This window comes from Crotalus tigris, unplaced genomic scaffold (assembly GCF_016545835.1).
Source record: "Crotalus tigris isolate CLP2741 ecotype Arizona unplaced genomic scaffold, ASM1654583v1 scf7180000024340.7048381, whole genome shotgun sequence".
In the NCBI taxonomy this organism is placed as follows: domain Eukaryota; kingdom Metazoa; phylum Chordata; class Lepidosauria; order Squamata; family Viperidae; genus Crotalus; species Crotalus tigris.
In genome coordinates, this window is record NW_024100510.1 from 2,440,234 (window position 1) to 2,465,677 (window position 25,444).

A 25,444-nucleotide genomic window follows, 5' to 3' on the forward strand; every position below is an offset into this window, starting at 1 on the left:
ATTTTGTCATTAATATAGTATATAGTTGACAGATAAATAATTTGCAAATAGAATTAATAGTTTAGTAGTTTAAAATATTTTGGGCCTGTTTCACAAGGGGTAGGAAGCTAATATTGTTGTAATATATTAATCACTATTCAACTGGGGGAAATATGTGTATATGTGTTAGTTTTTTATGCATATGTTTAGTGTCTTGTTTGTTTTGTGTTTTTTCTTTGTTACTTAATTTTTTTGGGGTGTATTTCATTTTACCTTTTTTAAAAAATAAAATTAAAATAGATGGAACAAAAAGAAGAAAGTGGCATAAACAAAAGCACCAAGTTCCAAACTTCAAGCTGCTACTCTGAAAGTTAGCTAATCATGTCTTAGAGCCTGAATGACTGACTTGGTATGATTCATAGAAATGTGTTTATCAACAAAGTAAATTCCTGCAAAGAAAAATAGCAATTAGCAAATGGAAAGTGTTGTGAGATCTCCAGTCAGTAGATGGCACTAAGCTTCAAGATGGCATTTAGAAGTTTAAAGGAAGGAGTTCCAGTAGCAGGGTGGAGGAAATCCCCAGCTTGATTACATTAACTGGTATTATACCAGGAATTAAGAAATGCTAGCAACAATGTGCTTCAGGGAGAATCTATGCTTTCTTTGGCTTCACTCCATCTTGACACCTATCCCATCATGTCAGCTGTCATGACTAAATAAAAGGGATCTAAAACTGAGTTGCTGAAACATGAGAATTAGCAGTTCAGCAGGCAACATGGAGATTTGCCAATACAGGGAGAAACTAGCAATTTATTATAATTTTAAATAAAGAGGAGCAAGGGTGGCTTGGCGCAGATCTTAGAGGTAGTGATTCAGTTGCTAGCTGCCTGGTGCACAAGTATTGATTGACTTGACCGCTCATGATCACCTTTACAAATCTGCCTGTAGTATGGTGTTGTATGAATAAATCTGAAAATAGTTCAGGAAGCCAATCTTGGACTTATTTTAAACAAGATTCAGAAAGATTGTGAGACAGAAAGTCAAAGTAATAAATCTGAAAATGCAGTGTAAAGCTTCCCACAAGCTAGAATGGTGCTCTTGTAAGATATCAAATTGGGGGGGGGGAATCAGTGTGGGCTCTCTCAAAATGACCTGAAAAACTGGCTGAGATAGCTCCTGATTGTTCCTTTTGACATACCAGGTCAAACTTTGAAAGAAAGTGATCTTTTTTCCTGCCCCAGCTCCTTGATAATCATTTCAAGTAATCTACCAAATCTTATAATACAAGCCATATTTTTCTTTCACTATAAAGAAACAAAGAACTATTCAACAAACAGAAAATTTGTTCTGAGCTTTACCCCAGAAGCTGGAAGTGCAGCACCTTCCATTTTTGAGCAGACTCCATTCTCATCTTTGCTGTGGTTTTTTATATTTCAAAGACAATACAAATGAACTAAAATTTACAATGAGTGCCGATACACATATTCAGTCTGAATAATAAGTGAATTAATGTTTAAGTACTTAAAATCAAGAATATCTGCAGATTATTAGTAAATAAGATGACAAATAGAAAATACACCCCATGGCTTGCTTAGCCCTTTAACTATAGCATTCTGGTATAGCATAGTTACTTGAATAAGAATCATATAAACATTATTTTGATTTATGTTCATATCTGAAACCATGTTCATGGGTGTCCTAAAGAGGAACCATGTACTTCCTGCTATAGTTCATATTTTTATTGCTCTCTGTAGGATACTTGATGCTGTTCAGATGCAGTATGATTTCTTTCTTCCTCTTCTGCAGATTGCAAGATGCGAATCTTGATTCTCCAGTTGCAGTTGCTTGGAGGCAATGTAGGTAAAGTTGAGATATTTACACCTTGTCCTGTCTGTGACTTTGTTGGGCTCAGAAGGATGACCATTTGTGAACAGACTTTGCACTCCAGAATTGATTCAACAGAAGTTCAACTCTTCTTACATAATAAAGCTATTTATATTTTCACAAGAAAAGTTTCATTTCTGGTAATCCACACATGAGAGGGTAGTGCACGAGAAGCATGAGTAGGATTTCCTCTTTCTGAATAAGTTAATACCTTTTTTTAAAAAAAAACCCATCACTCAACTTACTGAAGAGGTAATATGCAACAAACCCCCATAATGATTTCAAATTATTTCATAATTCCTGAAATATCTTGGTGCACATCAAAAAGACTTTCACAGAAGTCTGACTGCACCAAAAAATGTGACATCTCCATTCAAGACTATTTTGGCACTTGTGCGTGGTATGGTAAGCTGAAGTTCATCTCCTTCTTCTAATTTTGCAACACCTGCCAAAATATTGCAATCATTTTAAGTACAACAGTCTAATATACCCCCCCCCCCAAAATGGCTATGGTTTGGCTAGTCCTTAATTGACAAAGCTACCACCTTTTTTCATTTTGAGGTAAAAAAATGCATGTTATATACATTATATACACCTATAAATAAGGTATATATAAATAAATATAGTCTTCAAGGTACCATAGGCCATTTAATGAACATTCAAAGTTATAACAACTCCTCCCCCTCCAAAAGCTATATATGAGCCCGTTTCAAAGTTACAATGCCTGCAGCTCCCCCATGGTCCCATTCTCCCCCCCCCCCCATCCTGCTTGCTGGGTCCTCATAGATACTGGGCCTGCTCTGCCACCCCACTGGCTTCCATACACTCCTCCCCATACCCAGTCACTGTTCTCCCACTTATCTTTTGAAAATATCCAGAACTCAGAAAGTCAGGGTAGGGAAGGCTACTCTATTGTTGGGACACATGGCACAATTGAGGAGAAGAAATCCTGTCAGTTTTGCTTTCTTTGCTGTGCTTTGTTCCCCCAGGGCCAGCAACACTAATGTAAAACTACTATTGCTGGCACTGTGGGAGGAAAATGTTGTGAGGAAAGCAAAACCGGCAGGATTTCTTCTTAGCTTCTCCCGCGTCACCAACGCTAGCATAAAGCTAGTGCTGCTGGTCCTGGGGGAGCAAAACATAGCCAGGAAAGCAGAACTGAAAGGATTTCTTCCCCTCAGTTCTGCCATATAGCCCAGCAATGGAGCAGCCTTCTCTACTCCAACTTCCTGAGCTCTGGATATCCTTGAAAGGCAAGTGTGTGATTGTGACATGGTAGGATAGGGAGGAGATCATATGGATGTGGGGAACCCAAGGGGCAGAAAGTGAGCATGCGGTATCTCAGAGGGTAGGGGCAAGCCTTGGGGGGTCCAAATGGGTGGGCCAGTCCTGCACTAGGCCTCCCATGATCTCTCCCACCTAAGTCACGCCATGCTCTACTTAATGACCCATGCATTTCATTTAATGTTTAACAAATGCATTGGGGAGAGCAAGGATGGGGAGGTTGTTAATGGCATAGTTCATTTTATATAGATCCCAACCTCCGACACTATGGGCAGGTTCCATTACTGTTGTAAATCAAGGACTATCTGTCAGTCTTTTTATAGAGGGATTTTGACTTCCAACATGAATGGAAAGCAGACTAGTGGGGTATAGTAGATATGAGGTATAGTTTAAAATTATGGAAGCTGCTTGGGGAGGCTTTGGATCAGTCACTCTTTCTGATTCCAGCCTCTCCTGAAGAATTTTCATGAGGCTGAAATGATGGAAGATCATGGACATTAGTCCATAAGCTCTTTGGAGAATGGTCAAAATATAAACAAATCAACATCAGTCAGTTGCAAAAGGCAGCCTTAATTGGAACAGCTTATATCCTGTGATGATACTTTTAACATCATCAAACAACAATATCTGCCTGTCCCAGTCCTTTGGAAAGACTCAAGTGATGGACAAAAGTAGGCAAATCTAGTCTAAACACTATGCAATCAACCATAATAAATCATGCATTTCAATTATTTCAGGGATTTGGGTCCATTCAGCAGCAATGCATTTTCCAAGTCCTAGCAGATTTTATGTCTGTGTCCATCAGGCAGTCCCCAGTTCTATGCCATTTTCCTAACACAGAAAGATGTGCCAAAAAAGCAAAAAGCAATGTATATTTGCATTTGTTTCTCTAACAGAGGTTTCTGCCTGCCACTGAAATTAAGAGAAAGAATTAACGAGAACTAACCTATATGATGTAAGGAGTTCAGCATGGCCCACCACACCATCCACCACCATTCTTTTATATGGCTAATTCTCTTTCCTACCAGTAAAATTCTTATCTAGGCCAACCAATTTAGGATGGTTTTCATAATTACCTGCTGTATAACAAGAATTGTTAGGAGAGGTTTCAGGCATGTTTTGCAGGCAACGAAATAATGTAACCAGACTGAGATCATCTCCAACAACGTGGGCTTTTTTCCTCTGAATCAAATGTCCCATTACAAACATTTCATCTGTATATAAAACCTGAACAAATAAATTTCATTACAACTTTAAATTAATACTTCAGACAGATTAGTAAAAGAACTTTTTTCTCTATTTTACCTGACCATATATGAAGAAGTAGCCAGTTTCTCTGACCAGTATTTTATTTCCATGTTCTTCCAGAGCTGTTCCTCTTTTAAAGCTAAGAAGCCAGGGAACTATACTTGAATCATCTGAAAAATTATTAGTATCTCATTAAACGTGGATTAACTATTTTTCTTATATACTTCCTATGATTTTTTTTTAAAAAAGAAATAATCATGCCTTTGAGATGAGTAACTCAAACAGAAACTAACAACAAGTATTAATGTTTGATGAGAAGTTCAGATAACTAAGCCATGGCTAGTGGTTGAGGATACTTTTGATGCTTTTGTATCATCTTGCTTTTTTCAATTTTCTTTTGTAATTCAATACTTGCTTTTTTCAATATTCTTTGTACTCTATCTCAATATTTTAACAATGCATATGGATTTTAAAAGAGAGATAAGTAGTTTTTGTACACCAAGGTGAACTCCAAGGATCTTCAAGAACAGCCTCCTGACAGAAGCCATATTTTTAAGGATCTCCCAGGGTTCAGGCTGTATCAGAACTCAGCTCAGAAGACTGGTGAACTAGAGGAATGCAGTGGAATGTAGGGAAAGGTTTGTAGTCAGGTATCCTGTGTACACATGGATTTTTAGCATATAAGCTATAGAAGTAAACAAACCCTTTGGGACAGGTTATGCTTTCCCACCTGTCATCCATTGAAACAATGGACTATCAGAGTTGAAAACTTGAATCTCTAATGCTGACCCAGGGTTTCCCCTAAAATCGGAAAGGTGGAATGGTAAAATGATAATAAATATAACTGGATTTGCCCTTCCTGCATTACTTAAGAAACTTTAAGAACAAGGTTGCACTTGAGCAATTATAATGCAATGCTAAATCTGTTCACTCACAGAAAATTGGGTTGCACTAAATCATATTAAGAAATTAGTACATTACCATGTTGCTGAATGGCACTTCTGCTGTCAGCCATCAATTGCAGACACGACTGTAATACTAGAAAGAGATATTTCAGATTAGAGAGAAGGAAATTAACGTGGGATTCAAATAAAGGAAATGAAAAATAATTAGTTTCAGGAACGTGTGGGTTGTAACTCTTCCTACCCTAATGAGTTGTTAATTCAAACTGGTTCAAGGGAATTTGCATTCATATTCTGTAATGAATACATGTCGCTAGGGGCCCATTCAAACTATTCCTGGAAAAAAATGACAGTTTAGAATTATAGTATTGCTAATGTTATATTTTGAAAATAAATGAACCATGTTAAGAAGAGCAATTATAAAATGTAATACACAAGATAGGGTTATTTCACCTTTGGTTAGGTGTACATGAATTGAATGGGAGAGATAACTGATCCAGAAAAGAGAGAGAAGAATTAAAGTTCATCAAGCAACAACTCATCTAAAGGGTGGAAACTTGAAAGACACCCATCTTTTCAGCAGGAAAGTTTGCTGTTACAGATACCTCTGGTTTACCCTATCATCATCTGTTATTTTGACCATATGAGACCTTCCATGCTCAGCCACAATTCTTAATGTCCTGACCTGGACCCTGGGGTGTTTTCCCAGAGACCACTGTGAATTCCAATCAGATCTTACTTCATCCAACCAGATCTTACCTTACCTGTTTCTCCTCTCTGAGAGGGGGATCTTTTCCCCCTGTGTCTGTCTCCAGTCCACATTATGTTTCGGTTTCCTCGATGTGATCCCAAAACAATTCCCTGACAAAACACAGGCAAATAAGCATAATGAAGGCTGCAATTGCTAGCTATCTCTTCAGTGCCCAAAGGTTTTCAACTCACCTGGCTAGAAGCTGCGTTGGCCATCTTCCAGTATGAAGTGAAGGGGCTGGCTGCCTTGGGTTCATCAAGCCGTGGAAGTGAATTCCTTGCCTGAATCCTGCCATTCAGCTTGCTGGTTAGGACTGCTAGTTCTGTTTTTAGTGCAACAACATAGTAAAGGGATGCTGCTGCCAGGCAAAAGGAGACAAACACTGCAAGTCCAAGAAAGATGAATAGGAGCCCTTTACAATCAAAGCCATTAACAGAAGGAGAAGAGGGGGAAGATCCACAAGTCGTGAAGGTATTGCCTTTTTCTCGTGGGAAATTCATAGATTTCATGACTTCTTTATTAAAGCCAAGAAGAAACTTCAGCTGCTTCTTATTCTGTGCAATACAAACATTTTGCCAGTTGCATCCAAGCTATATGCTCAAAATCCCATACTGCGTGCTTCCGGTCATGAGAACCTGCTGATGCCACGTATGTTGCTTCTGCTCTGCATCTGCACAATGTAAAGCTCTATTTTTGTATTTTGGCAATGAATCTTCCTCATTTTGGTTTCTGCCTCATTTATTACCGATTATCCTTGTTATGCAGCCCCATGACCTTGCCTGACTGCACAATTTCTACCAATGCAATTGCATTTTGCAGCTGGGCAATAATTTCCTCTTTGACAAATGAGTGCATTTGTGTGGGGTGGGAGATTAAAAAGAAAAGTGGGACTTCTGTCCATTTATAGTCCCCTCTTATGCTACATACATCCCCTCTCATTAAGTCTGCTGTCATAGTAGCATTCCAGATGTTCTTGTCTCATCCATGTATAGTTTCTTCCATTAGCCCACTTACCTTTAGATTGTCCTAGTAGTGGACCTTGTTATTCCTGGTGATATTCAAGTTGGCCTGATTCTCTTAGTTCCTGTTGGTCTCATATCTGAGGCAGGCAGGTAAAGTGCTTGAGGATCTTTGCCCAAAGACCCTTACTAGTAAGATGGGTACCAATCAGGATTTGAACCCATGTCAAGAATCAATGTTCTAACCAATCTGCCATCTAGCTCCCCCATATATGCCATTACAACTTTTAAACAAGAAGATAAAAACGAACACAACTTATATAAAATAAAGAAGACAAAAAGAAAAAAAGAAAAAAGAAAAAGAAAGAAAAAATAAATGACATGATATTCTTATGATATTCTAATCTCTCTCTGTATAGTTACATTATAATACTTTTCTTTCTATAATCTGTCTGATCATCATAACCGTAAATCAGTCCAGAAACTCTTTTAAAGTGGCTAATTCTCTTGATGCAGTAGAAGATTGTCTCCTGCTTGGTATCTGGGTTCCTAGCTTTCAGTTGATGGTATATTGCCCATTAAATTAAGTGGCAATGTAATTGCTTCCACAAGCATGACCCAGAGACTTTCTACTTTAGCTCTTCAAGTCTTGACTAGGTGTCCCAAAGTTCCATAATAGAAACATCAATGAAGGTCTTTCCTCTATTTCTCTCCTGAGGACCAAGTGTTTTTTACAACTCCATTTTGCAAGTGTTTTTGGCATCATGGTCTGAGGAAACCATAATTGGGACCAGCAACTTGATCATTAAGCAAAATGGTTGCTAAGTGAAATGACAACTGTAGTAATGGTCTTAGCTCAGCTTTTCTTTGCTTTACAGACCTGTGAAGGTCATAAATGGAAGAATTTACTTTTTCATCACCATAACTGCAAAAGATCGCTAAACAAGACAGCTGTTAAACAAGGGCTACAGTACCTCTATTATATTTATGATTATTGTAGAGCCATCTTGGTAATGGTTAAGCCACCAAGCTAGAAACTGGGAGATTGTAAGTTCTAGTTCTGCATTAGGCACAAAACAAATTGGCGACCTTCAGCCAGTCACAGTCTCTTAGCCCTATGAAGGAGGCAATGGCAAACCATTTCTGAAATCTTGCCAAGAAAACTGCAGTGACTTAACCAGGTAGTCATCAGGAATTAGTAACCCAAAGGATCTCTACCTACCTACCTATTATCTCTATCTATCTATCTATCTATCTATCTATCTATCTATCTATCTATCTATCTATCTATCTATCTATCTATCTATCCTAGAATATAACTGAAAATCTGATAGTATGTACTCATAAATTCTGTGATGTCAGAATCCAATTATATTTCATTTCTAGCTACCTACTCTGAAAAAAAAACCCATTTCTTACTCTCTGTGGATTCTGTCATACTACGAAAAGGGAGGAGGAAGCAAGGGGGTTTAAAGGACTGGATGTTGATTCTCATCAAGAGGACTGACTATAACAATATGGCCATCGTCTTTCATCTACTATCTCTCTGAAGTCTCTCTTTTGCCGGCAGTGAGGGAAAAGGGGTGGAACAATGTTAACACCTGGGATCTGGGAAAAGAGAGGATGAGTGATCGTCGCCTCGAAGGACTGTGGGGTGGGGGCTGCTTGGGAACACTTAAAACATTGAATGGTAGGGGTTGATCCCTCAGATCCTGTCTAGAATGCCTTCAATCATTTTCTCTTAATAAAGATGCCTGTTGGAAGAGATATTCCAAAAGTTCTATCTTCTTAAGATGTAAAGTGAGGTGGGTCCTTACAGTTGCTTTGTTTTGTACCTTGTAAATATCTTCAAGTCAGATTGTCAAATGTAGCTCTAAATCTTTGCATAAAGGTCTGGTAATTATCTCGTAACAAATCATTCCTCTCAATGAGGGCACAAGCTATTTTGTTGCCTCTTTTTTCAGCAGAATGAAAGAACAATCCTGGAGGGAACTGTAGGAAACTGCTGGTTGACCTAGCATAACAATTCATGCCATGTGATAAAGTCAAATACTAATCTCAGGCATTTCCAAATTTCTCCAATACTCAACAGGACAGCAAAGAAATATTTTTGGGCTGCAGGCTAGCAACTTCTTTGCTTCTTGTGAGCTGCAAAATAACAAACTTGCTGCTTGATTATATATGTATTTTCTGCTTTTGCCTTAATTAGGAATCCATATTGCTAAATACTCAACAACATTGCTACTCCTTGCTGATGTGTGATCATCCCTTGCTGATGCTATTTTTTTAATTATTATTTCCCCAAAATCAATTTAAGCAATGGGGTGGGGGTGGGGGAAGTAGCTGGTAGGTTATGAAACTTGATCAGCATTGTGGATGGTTTTGTTATGGCTTATTCCTGATGCTTCCCAAGCGTCAAAAATTATTCAATAAACTTTGTTTACTGCTCTTATTCTGATGTTTCTTTCCTTCTTCAGTTTTCCAATCTGCAGCCACTTCAGCCAGTCACAATCTGTCACACTCAGGTTCTGCAATTTCCTCAATCTTTTATTTTTAAATAAATAAATTGCTTTTTTCTCTTCTGGCACTTCATCTGTTCTCCAGATTTTCTCAAATAAAATAGAGGCTCGGAAAACCATTCTATGTGCTTTGAGAAGCTGCTTTGTAACCAAAGATTCTCAGACTTTGCAATTCAAACACCATGGAGCTAGTCAAAGAAGGATCTTCCCTTCATGGGAACTGAAAAGAAAATTACTTCACACAGGTAAATATGCATCTGGTCACAATTAAGGGCTGGCAAATACAATATAAATCACAGAGAAGTATCCTTTTATTACTTATCAACAGGTCTCTCCAAATCAGTCATTCTGTGCTGATTGGCCACTCCCTTGACAGAGCTATAAACAATCATTTCAGAAATTATACAGAGGAAAGCATCAACACATGCAGCAAATGGGTGCCACAAAAAACACTGCTGCATGGAGACAGCTACTATGAAATAGATTCTCCAAAGCATCTTCCACAGGACCATTGAGGGCACCAACTTCAGTCTGTCCCAAACTGCAATTTCAAATAGACAAATCATGCAACTTTAAAAAGAGCACTATAAAAAAAGAGACAAGCACAATGCTATAATCTGAAATTTGGAAATTAGCAGCAAGCAGCCAAAGTATATTTATATTTAAAGCAAACCACACACAGGAAGAGGAGGTTAATGTTGGGAGGAATTCCCCCATTTGGGTTCTTCCAGCCGGGATTTCCACAATCTGTGCTCGAAGGAAAAAATAGAACAAGAAGCCAGCTACCAGAAAGAGAGGTTTAATCATGGAGATCAAAGCTGAGTGACAATTCAGCATGAATCCCCAGCTAGCTAGAAAGAGTGACCTCCAAGCATGAGTTTTTATACCTTTTCTTGGTTGTCAAAACTGTCATTTCTGATGTGTGGTTTCAAAACGATCGTTTCTGATTAGTGGAACAGTGTCAATTGATGGACTAATTTCTTTATTTGATCTTGCTCAGGAAAAGGTTAATCCTTGCCTCAGGAAGGAATTTGGTGTGTTTCCATGTGTTTCATTATTATTATTACAGTAGTGGCCAAAATTGTGGAAACCTTTTGGGAAAAGTGTACATTTGAGGTTTGATGGCTAATAATACCACTTTTTTTGGGAGTAGTACCATAAAATTATATATTAATGGAAAGATAATTTAATCAAGAATGTAATGCAATAACTTTTATGAAAGATTTGCTATTAGAATAGCAGTAATAAAGAAGAAAAGTGAAACACGTAGAAAATGTGAGATATACAAAAATTATCACCATAGAAAAAAATGTGATATACAAAAATTATCACCATAGAAAAAATGAGATATACAAAAATTATCACCATGTCAATTAATACTTAGTTGGGTAACCTTTAGCATAAATTATGGCCTTACAACGTCTTCCCATGGAGTGAACCAAGCCCTTTAGTTCTGCAGCTGTTATAATGTGAAACCAAGATCGAATAATTGCTTCTATTAACTGGGTTTTTTTGCTGGGTCGCTTCTGACTAATAAGTTTCTTTAGTCAGCTCCATAGATTTTCAATTGAGTTAAGGTCTGGGCTATTCCCAGGCCATTCCAGCAGTGGAATATCATTATCTTGAAACCACTTTTTGCACAAAGCAGCAACATGACATGGAGCTGAATCCTGTTGAAATATAAATGCTTCATTGTCTTGGAAAAGATCATGTGCGGAAGGCTTCAGTTTGGGCTCAAGTATTTCATTAATGTACATTTCCATTAATCACACAAACTCTTCCCACACCTTTTGATGTCATACAACCCCAGATCATAACGGGGTGTTTCACGGTACATGTAATGCAATCAGGATTCAAATCTTCTCCGATTCTTCTCTTTACGTATTTTATGCCATCACTACCAAACAGGGAGTTCTTGGTCTCATCACTTCAAATAACACTGTCCCATTGTTCCTCTGTCCAGGTAACATGGGTTTTAGCCCAGTTTACTCTTTTCAACCTTTGCCATGGTTCTGACAGATGAAACTCTTCAAAAGAACTTTGAGGCATTGTTTTCCTTAAAGAATTCGAGAAGCAAAGTATCGGCATTACATACTTAAAGCCAAACACTGAATTCCCCTCCCCTGGGCACAAAGTAGCAAAGCACAATTCCCTGCTCCAATTAACAGTCATAAATCATATTCCCCAATTAGCTTTATTATTGTTATGACTAACTGGACTCTCATCCACATCCCCCCTCCTAGCATCATCTAACTCTAAAAGAGAAAGAGAAAAGATGGCTACATTTCCATCTGTTGTCAAAGCAAGAACATCCGATGTTAGCAGCATTGACAACCTTTGTTTGAGAGATAAAAGTGGCTTTTTTCGTGGAATTTTAGATTTTAGGCCAAATTCCCGCAGTCTGCGCTGAATAGTCCTTGCACTCAACTTCACATTGCATTGCACCATTTCATCTTGTATACACCCACATGATTTTCTTCTGTCATGTAGGCACAGTCTCTTAATTCTTCTATCATCACTTGTTGTTGTGCACCTTTTCCTGCCTTTAGCAGTGTGGTTTTGTAGTGACTGAGTCTCCTCACCTCTTCAAAAACTTAGAAATGCTACCTTTGGTTAAGTTTCCACCAATTTTTCTTCTAATTTCTTTATAACTGTAGCCTTGTTCACTTAATAATACTATTTTACATCGCTTTCTGGGCAACTAGTCAACTCTTTGCACCATTACTTTAATTTTATTACATTTTACAAGCTCACGAAATGAAAGAACACAAAAAAACCCCAATCAACTTGATAGTGATTACATTACACACTGATAAATGTCCTCCTCTCAGCTTCAATACATGACATCAATAACGGAATCCTACTGTGATCTGATTGGCTCATTGCCAAAACAAGATGACACCTGATTGGCTCTCTAAACACTCATGGTCATTGGCTACAATCAGATGAAGGAAAGCTACCTGATATCAACTTAAGCAAGTTGTGCTTCCTTTTTCTGGTTATTTGGCTATAACTTTTCATAGAATACAGATAATTGAACAAACCTTGTTGCATTACATTCTTGATTAAACTATCTTTCCATCGATATATAATTTTATGGTACTACTCCAAAGGAAAGTGGTGTTATTAGCCATCAAACCTCAAATGTACTTTCCCCAAAAAGTTTCCATAATTTTGGCTACTACTACTGTATGTATTTTCCTGTGTCTCTGTTCTAATCTTGTTAGTCTTAATTGCCAATAGCCAGCCTTTAAGCTTACCTTAAATGTTTAAGCTGATAGTTTGTTGGCGCATTAAATGTTTGTTTGCCTTGGGCCAATTAGCTTGGTGCTGAGTCAGACTGATTTGCATTGGATTTTTTTCTGTATTGGCCAATGTATTTCTTGTTTGATTAAATTATATCCTTTTTATTGGGGTGAAGGGGGTGTCTCTCATCATTAAGTACTAATTGTAAATGCATCATTTTATTGCATATTTCAGTACACAAATGTAGATGTTGAGTAAAAATTTAATGCAAAGAAAAAGAATAAAAACATAAGCAATTATTTTACTATATATTACTCATAGGCTGAACACACAAGAAAGAGCAGGATTGTTCAACTTAGCTTTTGAGTCTTCTCCTCTCACACACAGACACACCATGACACATTTGAGAAGAATCTCCTCTTAAAACATATTTATTCAACTTCCATTGACTTCAATCCTTATTTTTTTGAAGTGTTTATGCATACACCTCTCCCCTTCCCCCCACAACTGCTGTGGAATGTGTTCCATGATTTATTGCTCTGCAAATGCAAATGAGGTGAACAGTCATCACTTTGTGAAAGTAGATCAACACTGACTTTGAGGGGAAAATCCAATTTAAAACAGTGACTTTGAAGTTCTGTCCTACAGAACTCCTTCCCCAACTAAAAAAAACTGTGTTACAATACAGGAAGTTTAGGAAGCAGTTGGGAAAGGTTTTGTAAAATACAATTGCTAAAGATAATAATGCAAGACTGAACAAAATACAGGTTTGTAAAACAAAAAAAAATCTTGCACAATCTTTTCCTACACTTTACTCCAAAAAGATAACAGTGTTACGCTATCAACCTACAAAAATGAATGGACTACTTAAAATGTATTATATGTGATCAGAATAACCATAGAAGAAATTGGTGAGGGAATATCATAACAAAGAGAATTTCTTAGCTTATGAGACATCAGACTATCATTTACAAACTCAAATTTTAATGGCAGAATTGTAAAAATTTTACAAAATATTAACGAAATGCAATAATGGTCATGTTAAAATTAGCAAAAAATTAAAGATATTTCTCTCCCCCTCTCCCAACCAAATTCACACTTTAAATATCTACTTGATCAGGTCACATATAAATTTGATAAGTGATTATTGGCATATACCCACACATATAATCTCTATATTTAATTGTATCCAGTCTGCAAAACTCTCAATGACCGCTAGATGGCAGAAAGAAATGTACTTTAACACTTCGTTGCCATCTATGGTTGTCTGTATTTCTATTGCCCAGATCCAGTAGCCACAGTGGAACTTTCATCCAAACAGCAAAAGGTCAATGTAGCGTTCCAGTATACAAATACCCTAGGACTGACTGTCAAAGAGTACCATTACTTGTGATTCCCTAGTTTGCAGTTTCAAACATAATATGTTAAAAACAAATTTTGGACATAAATCAGTCATTACAACTGAGCCTAATAAACTTGTGCAATCATTTGAGCTGAGTGCTCTATAAACATTTTGAGTGACTATTTCAGGAAGAGGGCTTTATATGTTTGCTATGAACCTACCTGAATTACAGTTCTTCCAGCACAATTCTTCTACATTTCTCAATGCAATAATAAAAATTAATTGCATATGTTAGAAAGTAATTAGAAAATTAAGTAATTTAATTAATGAATCAATGTATAAATCAATTAATAAATTAATTAGAAAATTCATTGCATATATTAGAGATTAGTTCGCATAAACTAAAATTACTCCAATGTATATTTATAACCCTCCCCCTCTGAGCAATTACGAAGAAAAGATGATTATCTGCATCCATTATTATACTGCACAGTATTTCTTCTTTTCAGATCTATAGTACATTTTCTTGGAAACATTGTTTCTCTTGTCCTTTTCTAGTAATACTTTATGATAATGTAAATAGAAGACAAATTTTGGCATATGGAAAAAGATTATGTATTTATTAGATTTCTACCCTGCCTTTATTATTTTATAAGTAACTCAAGAGGATGAACATGCCTAATATTTCTTCCTCCTCCTATTTTCCTTACAACAACAACTTTTTGAGGTGGGTTGAGCTGAGAGTGATTAGTCCAAAGTCACCCAGCCGGCTTTTATGCCTAAGGCTGGACCAGAACCTAGTCTACCAGCTTCTAGCCTGGTGCCTGAACCATTAGACCAAACTGGTGTATTTAAAAAGTTTTTGCTCAAAATTATTGGTTAAAAGTTTTAATTACAGGCTCAGGAAACGACTGACCCACAAAAGTTGTTCTATCAAAATATGAAAATTATGTATTTCTAAAGTACAGGATCATTAAAAATGTAAGCCAAATCAAATATCTTGAAAAACTCAAGGAAAAGGGGGTCTAAATTAAATACAATAAACCAACATAATAAAGGTAATGCTACAAATATAAATTCCTAAGTAATTATGAAAGAATACCTATTTCTGGAGAACTGCTGTAATCGTCCAGCATTATTCTCATGGTTGGCACAATTGCATTCAGCATAATTTTGCATATGTGTGTTTGTGTGCCTTCAGGTCAGTGGTCATTCCTTGATCTTTTACCTGAACAAATTCCTGAAACTTTCTTGACTGGATTTCAGTTTGGTGTAATGGTGAAGACAGATAGCCTGGAAAGCAGGAGTATGTGAGTTCTAGTCCCATCTCAAACACAAAAGCCAGCTAGGTGACTTTGGGCCAGTCCTCTCTCTTAGCCCAATCCCCTGATAAGGTTGTTTTTGGGGGAAACATAAGAGGAGGGAGTTATGTTTGACATTTTACAGTATATAAAAAGGAGGGATAAAAAAATCTAATAACAATAATATCAGAAATGAATTCCCCTTGCCCGCTTTCTAGTATTGAGAGAATGACTAGCTCCAGGTCACACAGCTGGCTTCATGTCTAAGGCACATTGCCTGTATTATTCTGAACATAACAATCGATTTTCTACACCACATATTGTAATTAATGAAATGATAAAGATGTTATGAGACTTTAACAGTCTATCCTTAACCACAAAACCCCACAGAGTCACTTTGGGTTAGTTACTTAATTACTAGTCTACTTGCAAGATTGTTGTTTGGGGAAAATAGGAGGAGGGAATACTGTACATCTGTCAGAACCCTCTCTTTCTATGGGTATTAGGGTTTCTGCTCTCTTTCGGGTTCTGTCATTCCTCTGGGGGGAGGGGGTGCTCGGGGCTGCTACAGTGTATTTCCTTTGCTTCGTTCCTTGCTCTATCCTCTTTGATGTTTCTTCTTCGGGGTGAGAATAGAATGTGCCTCTGGCCATCTGCCTTATCTCCTGGCGCGGAGACCTAACAGCCTTGGAAGCGGCACCTTATCGCTCCATTCCCACATTTTCACAGCTGCGGGTTGGCCTATTCGAATCATCCGGATGGACAGTTGGGGTCGGGTTTTCATTGTCTCTTTTAAACTATTGATTCACGGAGAAAATCTTCAGATCCTGCCTTATACTACTGCTCTCAACACCTTCCAATAAACATTCCTTTTGAAATGATGCTCATTTCAAGAGTTCTGCTTTCTTGGGAGGCTTAATTGAGGTAGTTCCTTATACCATCTATTGCCTTGAGTTCCCGAGTGAAAGATGGGGTATACATCTTGTTGGAAGTAAAGTCTTCATCCTGGTTCATCCAAGCTGGGAATAAATAAGCAACATGGCGATTGCTTTGGGAAGATGGTTACAGTTTATTGAAGAGGCAGAAAGATAGTTCTTGCAGGAAAGACCAGAGGAAAGAAGGACCTGAGTACATGGGCAGTAGGTTTTTATACCCTCTAGCCTTTTGTTTGGAATAGTTCCAAACAATGTAAAACCAAGTTCATCCTGTGGCATGAACTTTGAACTGAGTCTGAGTGCTTTTCTAGGCCTTGGTATCTGTGATTTAATCCTATTATGTCCCAAAAGTCAAATCTTGCTTCCCTGAGGCTGGGCTAATGACTCTTAGAGTTTGGGTGAGGTATGCAGATTTTAAGTCTCTTTGTCTTCTTGAGTTTTCTGGCTCCAACTTTCTGATGGTTTTACATTGGCTCCTGTTTGGGATAGAGAGATTTGGGGGCAGAGTTGGCTTCTGCTTTTAAAAATCCTTTTGAGGAAAAATATATTTTTCTGCTCTTTTAATATTTCCTTCTCTGGGGCTCTGACTTCCCACAATCTAATAAATAATAAAGTACTATGTCAGTGAAAAGAAATGGCAGGAATAAAGAATAAAAAAAATGCCCCTACCTAAAAATCCAATATTAATCCTATCTTTACTTATAAAGTGGTACCTCGATACCCATTGTTAATTGGTTCCAGGCAAAATGAGTACCGAAAACAATGAGTACCAAACAATTTTTTCCCATGAGGAATAATGTAGTGAGTCACAAGGCAGCCAACATCAGCAAGTTCTAGCTTGAGGATTGAGTATCAAACAAACAATGAGTACCAGGACAAAATGCATTGAGTACCAAATCTGATGAGTTTCAAAGCAGTTGAGTATCAAGGTACCACTGTATCAAGGTACCACAAACTTACTTTGTGCAAAGTGTTCCAATACTTTGGGAATTTAATTTAATTCCCAAATAGGAAATAAAGATTCTTTGCTCAAAACCCAGAATATTTTCAGTTTATATTTGTGTTACATATATGTAAACATACACACACATAGAACACACATAGTATCTCTATATAAAACCTAAGAAAAAAGTGTGCTCCCCACTATGGTCATATAGAAAGCTTCTTTTTGGATAACGAATTGCATGGGGAATTAGAGATGAATGTAAAAAACTAAACTTTCAGTATCCTACTTTCAATTATCAATATGTCATTCCAGTAAAATAGTATTTTAACTGTACTGTTAGGCAGTTTAATTTTTTCATCCCAGGGCTTCCTTTTTTATCTAAGAAAATGTTTTCCAGAAAATGTTTATCTAACACAGCAGTTCTCAACATGTGGGTCGCGACCCCATTTGGGGTCGAACGACAATGTCACGGGGGTTGCCAAACAAAGCTGTCCACCATTTTTTTCCCCTTTTCTTTAGCTATGCTATTCCCTCTTATTCTATTGGCTTTTGAAAGCCAATAGAATAGACTCTATTCAAGAGACTCTATTCTATTGGCGTTCGAAAGCCAATAGAATCTATTGGCTTTCAAAAGCCAATAGAATATACTCTCTTGAATAGAGTCTAATTCTATTGGCTTTCAAAAGCCAATAGGAATTGTCCAGGCTGTCTTTGCCCTGCTGAGCCTGCCAAAAGCCCCAGTCTGCAAACGGTGCTGCAAGGCGAACTTTCTGGAAAGCTTCCCTCCCTGCTGAGCAACTACTAAAACTAAGTAAAAGAGGGCCAGGGGTGGGAGGTGGGAGGCCAGCGAGCGCAGGGAGGGTTGCTGGCGCACGTGGGGCCCGGCGGGTGCCTTACCTGTCTTGGGCTGGGCCTGCTGGTGGCCCAGCCGGTGGTCGGCCTGTACCGTCACTGCCGCTTGCCGTGGCCGCCCAGAAGTGCCTGGGCCTGCATGCCGCCACCTCGAATGGGCGGTGGCCAAGGTAAGGCTAGCGGGGCAGCGGCGGGTGCAGGAAGGGTTGCTGGCACGCGTGGGGCCCGGCGGGTGCCTTACCTGCCTTGGGCTGGGCCAGCTGGTGGCCCAGCCGGTAGTCGGCCTGCGCCGTCTCTGCCACTTCCCAGCTACACCTTGGCCGGCGCAGGAGGTGGCACCACACATGCACGGTCCTCCCAGGCAGGGAAATATAGGTAGTCCTCGACTTACGACCGGTTGCGGGGTCGCGGCATTAGGAAGGTTGAGAACCACTGATCTAACAGTTTCCCAGACAATTAAAATTATATAAATTTTAAATTAAATACAGGAGAAATAGAGAAAAATATAGAAAAGTGGAAATGAAATAAAGATAAGAAGGCAAAAGAAAAAAGAAGGGCTAATGAGAAAATAATAAATGGCTTTTGATCTTAACAGTTTTAAATTCACTTATATTTTACCCTCTAAGGTTACTTCAAAGTTTCTTTCCATAATCTCCTCTTTGCACTAATCAAATTCCTAAATCATCTGTTTTTTTTTTTTTTTCAGCAAAAAGTCCATAAGGAATTTCAAGTAACTAATAAATGTAGTAATTGATCTTTCTCAAAGCAATCAAGTTAATTGCACCATTTCTGCTAATTCTGTCATCTTCACCAATCATTCTTCCATTGTGGGTGTTTCAGAATCTTTCAATTTTTGTGCATATTGTTGCTCTGCAGCAGCAATCGTATTATATATTTGTTGCTCTTAACCTGCTGTTTCTTTCCTATAAAATACTTCTTGTGCTGTGACCTATAAAGGCATTTTCAGGCACAGTTTGGAATATATCCATTCCATATTCTCAATATGGCACTTCTGGCACAGTAACTTTTGAAATCTACATTAACTTTATAGTTCAACAGAAAGCCATGCCTTCAGATCACGCTAATTCAAAAATTCTTTTCTCAGTAGCACCTGTTCTTTTATCCAAAGTAAACAACTGGCTACAAAATACAGTTTTAAATCAGGCAATCTCAATCTCCTGGAGGGAGGGAGCACTCAGATTTGAATCAGGATTTCCTCATGATGAAAGTAAATAAAAATCCTTAGGAAAATATAGAGTTCATTTTGCAATACCAGGACTGCAAACTAAAGTCTTGGGTAGGACCAGGTTTACCTGCCTTTGAGACTGTGTGGTAATATCAAAATGATTATAATCTTTAGATATACCTTTTCTTATTTAAATGCAGAATTAGCAGTAAAAATTAAAATTATGTAGCTATTCCAATGAAGTATTTTCTCTTAACATTATTTATAATATTAATATTAAAAGATGTTAATTGTGCATCACAAAATTAGATTAACTTTGGAGATTTAATCATATATATTAAAGTAATAGTTGTCAGATTTCTCCTGCCAAGACTGGACTGGAAAATGACAAACGGGCAGTCAAGGACAAAGCAAAAGTTTTCTGATAAATTAAATATCATAGAGAAGCCACCCAAGACTTATTTACAGTGAAATCAAGGTTCAAATTCTTGTGCCTTTTCTGCTCCCTGCTTCTATAGTCTAGAATAGTTTCCTTTATTTATGACAGTTGTACAGCCACACAACTCAAACAATTTTGCATGGGCAGCATAAAAAAATCACTAAATGAAAACAGACACATACCACTATAATAAAATACTGCAGAACAATTACATGATGATCAAAACAAAAAGCTTGTTGTATCTCACCAAATGGGAAATCTGCTCCTCTTGTCCCAAGGGCTGGGAGAAAAGCCAGATCTTAGCATTTCTAAAGCTTGCAGTGCTGGGGCCAGCAGTGTATCAGGAGGAGGAAGGCAAATGCAAAGGCTAGGGCCACTGCTGAGAAGATATGCTTCTGAAGTCCCACAAGATGGCATTGTTTCATCTTGGGCCCTTTCAGTTGGAGCATATGGGACAGGCAGATACCATTGGAAAAAGACAGTCCCATAAACAATTTACTCCAATGCCATGCAGTGGTTTACACAGGTAACAACTAGCACTTTGAAATTGCAACCAGAAACCTATATACAGCCAATGCATCTTGTGGAGATGTCACATGGGTATAATGAAGAAGGGGCGTTGTCTTACCTGAACGCCTTTTCTCAGTACGGAGATGGAGAATCCACCAATGGGTTTTCTCTGTCTGCCTGCTCTTGAGACCAAGTAGCCAAAACTTGACACGCCCCCTCTTGCTAGGAGATCCAGTCTTAACGAGGGCGAAGTGGCTGAAGATTGATGAGGTGTTGGCTCTCAGTTCCCTAATAACGGCCTAACTGACCTTAGGGTGGGTGTGGATTCTCCATCTCCGTACTGAGAAAAGGTGTTCAGGTAAGACAACGCCCCTTCTCCAGTATAGGAGATGGAGAATCCACCAATGGGACATACCAAAGCCTCACTGTCCCAATGGACAAGGCCGGACTGGAGTCCCCAGTAACCACTTGCTGTAGGACCCTCCGACCAAGGGAGGCATCCGGCAAAGCAAAACGATCGATCTTGTAGTGGCGGACAAACGGGGAGGGTGAGGACCATGTCGCAGCCCTACAAATCTCCTCGATGGACGCCTGAGTGGCCCATGCCGCAGAGGTTGCAGCACTTCGAGTGGAATGGGCAGTGATATGACTTGGAGTTGGCAGGGAAGAAGACTGGTACACCTCCGCGATACAGTTCTGGATCCACCTGCCAATGGTGCCGGCAGAAACTTTCCGCCCCAGAGTAGCCAATCGGAAGGATACAAAGAGGGTTTCTGATCTACGGAATGGCTCTGTGCGCTTGATGTAACACCGCAATGCCCTGCGGACGTCCAGTGTATGCTACTGCCACTCCAAGTCTTGTGTCGGATTTGGACAAAAGTTTGGGAGAATAACTTCCTGTGAAAGAGAGAGTTTACCTTCGGAATGAAGGAAGGATCTAGATGTAGTACAACCCTGTCACTGTGAAAAATGCAGAGATCATTCCTGACCGAATGCGGTCAGTTCAGAAATTTGCCTGACCGATGTGATGGCAATCAGGAACGCCACCTTTAGTGACAGGTGTCTCAATGAAATGGTCACCACGGGTTCAAAGGGCGGCCTTATGAGAGCGCGAAGGACTCGCGGCAATTCCCAAGATGGATACCTGTGTACCACAGGAGGCCTGGTGTTACACGCACCCTTGATAAAGGCGCAAATCCTGGGATGGTGAGCTAAGGGAACTGAATCCTCACAAGTGAGAAGAGTGGACAGAGCCGCCACTTGTCTGCGAATAGTTGCAGGGGCAAGGCCTCTGTCCAGTCCATCCAAAAGATAATCTATTATTTGAGGAATGGTCAGTTTGGTAATGTCAAACTGTCACCTCCTAAACCAAAGGCAAAAATTTTTCCAAGTGAAATCATATTTGCGATTGGTCGCCGGACGGCGTGCAGCCTGAATCATGGTAATGGCGCGAGGGGAAAATGATTCCTGTGTCATTATACGGCGCTCAAGCGCCAGACGGTCAATTGCAACCATTGAGGGTCCGGATGACAGATGGTTCCCTGATGTAGTGACACTCGATGAGGGGGAATCTTCCACGGGGGCGATTGAGACAGGTTCATCAAGTCAGCAAACCACGGCCTCTGTGGCCAATATGGTGCCATGAATATCATTTCCGCCCACTCGTGGATCAGTTTGCGGATGGTCGCTGGTATGAGTGGTAGTGGGGGAAAGGCGTAAAGTAGGCCTTGTGGCCACTGAGTCTGTAAAGCATCCGTCCCCTCCACCTCTGGAAGGAAATAGCGGGAGTAAAATCTGGGTAGTTGGGCATTGTCCGATGATGCAAACAGGTCGAGAATTGGGTGGCCGAACCTGCGAGAGATGTCTGAGAACAGGTCCGGGTGTAGTCCCCACTCCGAGGGGTCCACTGTCCGCTTGTTGGTTGTTGACCCCCGATATGTGTTCCGCCCTGAGCGACCCCAGGCTGGACTGTACCCAGGCGAATATGATTCGTACCTCTGTCATGAGCGATTTGGACCTGGTGCCCCCCTAATGGTTGATGTGACGACCCTTGATCTTGTATCTGAAGTGTTGCAGAGCTAGATGGATTGCCCTGAGCTCCAGCCAGTTGATGTTGTTTCTCAAATCCGCGGTGGACCAACGTCCCTGTCCAAAATGAGAGTGTAGATGGGCTCCCCAACCGTACAGACTGGCATCTGTCGTAATGGTGACCCATTCCAGTTCCTTGAAGAGTGACCCCTTGGTCACTGCCTGAGAGCACCACCAGTGAAGCGCCCTGCGAATGTGAACCGGAACCCTGACCAGGCGATTGGATGCTCTGGTATTCTGGCACTGGAAGGGGAGGAGGAACCACTGTAGGTCCTGCAGATGAAGTCTGCCCCAGGGTACTATGGCTATGCAGGAGACCATCTTGCCAGTAATTGAGAGAGTGTTACCAGGGGAACTGTATGTTGTCTGTATACCTGGTGAGCCAGTTCCTTGATGCTGACCACTCGCTCCTGGGAGAGATAGGCCATGCAGTTGGATGTGTCTATGATGGCTCCCAAGTGCAGTAGCCTGGATGAGGGAACTGTCTGGCTTTTTTGGAAATTTACTGAGAACCCATGTTGTTGAAGGATGAGAATGGTGGTCTTCACGTCTGCCTGAGCTACCTGGAGGAATGTTGCTTGAATTAAAATGTCGTCCAGGTAGCATTGGACACATATTGGGATTTTTCTCAGTTTGGCAGCTACCACTCCAGTATCTTTGTGAACACTCTGGGTGCTGAAGAGAGGCCAAAAGGAAGAGCCCTGTACTGGAAGTGTTTGTCTTTGTAACAAAAAAGTAGGAACCGACAGTTTGCTGGATGAATGGGAATGTGAAGGTACGCTTCCGTGAGATCTATTGACGCCAGGAAGTTGCCCTGTCTGATGCCTCCCAGGATGGACTGGAGAGATTGCATCTTGAATTTTTTGTATGTTATGTAACAGTTGAGATTTTTGAGGTCCAGGATGGCTCTCCATCCTCCTGAGGCCTTGGGGACGATGAAGAGGATGGAGTAGAACCCCCGGCCTCTGTATTCTGCCAGAACCGATTCTATGGCCTCAATGTCTACTAGATGTTGGATGGCCTCCTGCATGAGCCTGTGTTTGAAGGGGTCCCTGGAGACTGAGCAGACGATGAATCAGTCTGGAGGTGTGGCTAGAAACTCCAGGGACAAACCGGACAGGATGGTCTGCAGCACCCAGTTGTCTGTGGAGGTTTGTTCCCATTGGTGGAAAAAGTGGGCCATCCTTCCTCCAATGGGAAGATTGGAGTCACTTGGCCTTCCGCTAGGAATGGCCTGTTCCACGAAATGGCCGCTTAGCCTGATTCTGTTGTCTGGTTCGGAAACCTGGTCTGTCATAGGGGCGGTCGTACGGCCTGTCCTGTCTAGGAGTGTATGGTCTAGAGGGTTGGTTGACAGTTGCGGCCATCGTCTGACAAAAGGGCTGCCTTCGAAAATAAGGCGTGGGGCGTTTGTCGGATTTCTTGCTTAAATGGGCCATGACCTTACACTTGTCCTTATTCTCAACAAGATAAGGAGCCAGGGCCTCCCCAAACAAGTTGCTGCCTAAATAAGGAGCGGTCGGTAGGCGCCACTTAACCTTGGTGTCAGCCTGCCAGTGTTTTAACCACAACATCCTTCTGGCAATTATGTTGGATGCTATGGATCTAGAGGAAAAGATGGCCGATTGGAGTGTTGCATCCGCAGCATATTCCAATTAGCAGCATGTTATGGTTACAACAACTTCAGGCCAGGGTCCTCACCAGGGACCCTGGCCTGAAGTTGTTGTAACCATAAGAGAATGGTCCAAACAAAAAAGGAGGCAGAAGTGGCCGTTTTGATAGCCCATGCCACTGACTGATGAGTTTTGCAGAAAGTTTGCTCCCATCATCAGCTTTGAGTGCCTCCAATAGGTCCCCAACAATGACCGTCTGGGAAACCAGGGGAGTCCAGGTTTCGTCCATCTTGGGAACCTCCAGTGCATCAGTGAGATCTGTGGATGTACTAAACATTCTTTTGTCCATTCCACTCACTGAAGGGAATGAAGAAGGGGAAGCCCATTGTTTCTTGATCCCTTTCAGAAAAATGGAGGGACACGGCACGTGATGTTCAGCTGCCACCGCCAAAAAATATCGGGCTGGGTGTGGTGCCCGATGGCACCTGCGGCTGAGGAAACTGGTCTGCCCCTATGTTCACAGTGGAAGTGGCCTTGCGGAGGATCGTGAGGAACAGATTGGGATTAAACAGACCTTCCTCTGGAAGGTTAATTTCCGGTTGCTCCTCCTCTTGAGGAGATGGAGGACTGGGCTGGAGAGGTAGGCTCCTGGATAACCGGGAGCTCCGTAGGAAGTTCATAGGATGGAATGGCCGAGGTGGAGGCCTCCTGATCGTGATGGACAGACCACTGCGCCAGAGCGCGGTCCGCAACCTTGGTTAATAAAGCCTCCAGACGTCCATCTGAGAAAATGTCTCCGATGTCATGTCCCCTGAGTCCAGCGGCCGTGGGCGTAAAGGTGGACTCAGTGACAGTACCCAGGACAGTTGTTGTTTGTTGAGTCGATGTGGAGGGCGAACCCAATGTTACCGGCGTTCCCTGGATGGACCATATGCCCTGAGCTGATGTTGATGGGCCCAATGGTAGTTCCATCTCGGTGGCCGCCATTTGATCCATGTCCAATTGGACCTGCCTCTGTGCTCTGGAGAACTCCTTCTCCAGAGCCTGGTGCCTATGGCTGGCTTGCTTTTCCGCCAACTTGGAGGTCTTCTTTAGTGTATGTTTGGTCTTAGCTTTACACTTGCCCGCCGCCTTCTGTTCAGAAGGTTTATTGCAGCTGTAATTGGGGAATGGAGAGGGCGTGCTCATGGTTTGAGGCAACGAGGATCCCTCCATCCCACTTGAGCAATCCCAGAAAAAGGCTGAGAAGAAGCTCTGGCAGATAAGTAGTTGGCGGAAGCAAGATTGGAGCAAGTACCAAGTCTGCTCCCCTGACCACCCGAGCAATAAAAAAATTCTCTCTGGACTCTGGTCACGGTAGATGAGGCAGAAACCGAAGGCATGTTTGGAACCATTCTCTGGGCTCCGCCCGGAGGCCTTAGGTGGCCAGGCAGTGTGCACCAGTAAGAAAATGGTCAAAT

At 40.6% G+C, this 25,444-nt stretch overlaps 1 protein-coding gene across 2 annotated transcripts; it reads right to left on the minus strand.

The window, feature by feature from the left end:
- Positions 1-1,391: 1,391 nt before the first annotated feature.
- On the minus strand, positions 1,392-8,681 carry TNFSF13B (TNF superfamily member 13b). 2 transcript variants are annotated; one of them, XM_039326349.1, is made up of 7 exons: positions 7,063-8,681; positions 6,240-6,718; positions 6,062-6,158; positions 5,377-5,433; positions 4,453-4,565; positions 4,224-4,374; positions 1,392-2,308 (listed from the first exon to the last, which is right to left on the minus strand). In XM_039326349.1, the coding sequence occupies exons 2-7, from the start codon at positions 6,555-6,557 to the stop codon at positions 2,196-2,198; spliced, it is 849 nt and encodes a 282-aa protein (XP_039182283.1). In that variant the 5' UTR covers positions 6,558-6,718; positions 7,063-8,681; the 3' UTR covers positions 1,392-2,195. The 2 variants fall into 2 exon arrangements, with proteins under 2 accessions (XP_039182283.1, XP_039182284.1); XM_039326350.1 differs by having other exon boundaries at positions 4,224-4,361; positions 4,458-4,565; positions 6,240-8,681.
- Positions 8,682-25,444: the final 16,763 nt, after the last annotated feature.

Coding starts and splice junctions, on each gene's coding strand:
- TNFSF13B (XM_039326349.1), bottom strand. CDS start 6,557: ATGAAATCTATGAATTTCCCACGAGAAAAAGGCAATACCTTCACGACT. Junction 4,375..4,452: donor ACTTCTTCATATATGGTCAG/GTAAAATAGAGA, acceptor TTATTTGTTCAG/GTTTTATATACAGATGAAAT. Junction 2,309..4,223: donor CAATTCTTGTTATACAGCAG/GTAATTATGAAA, acceptor ATATTTTGGCAG/GTGTTGCAAAATTAGAAGAA.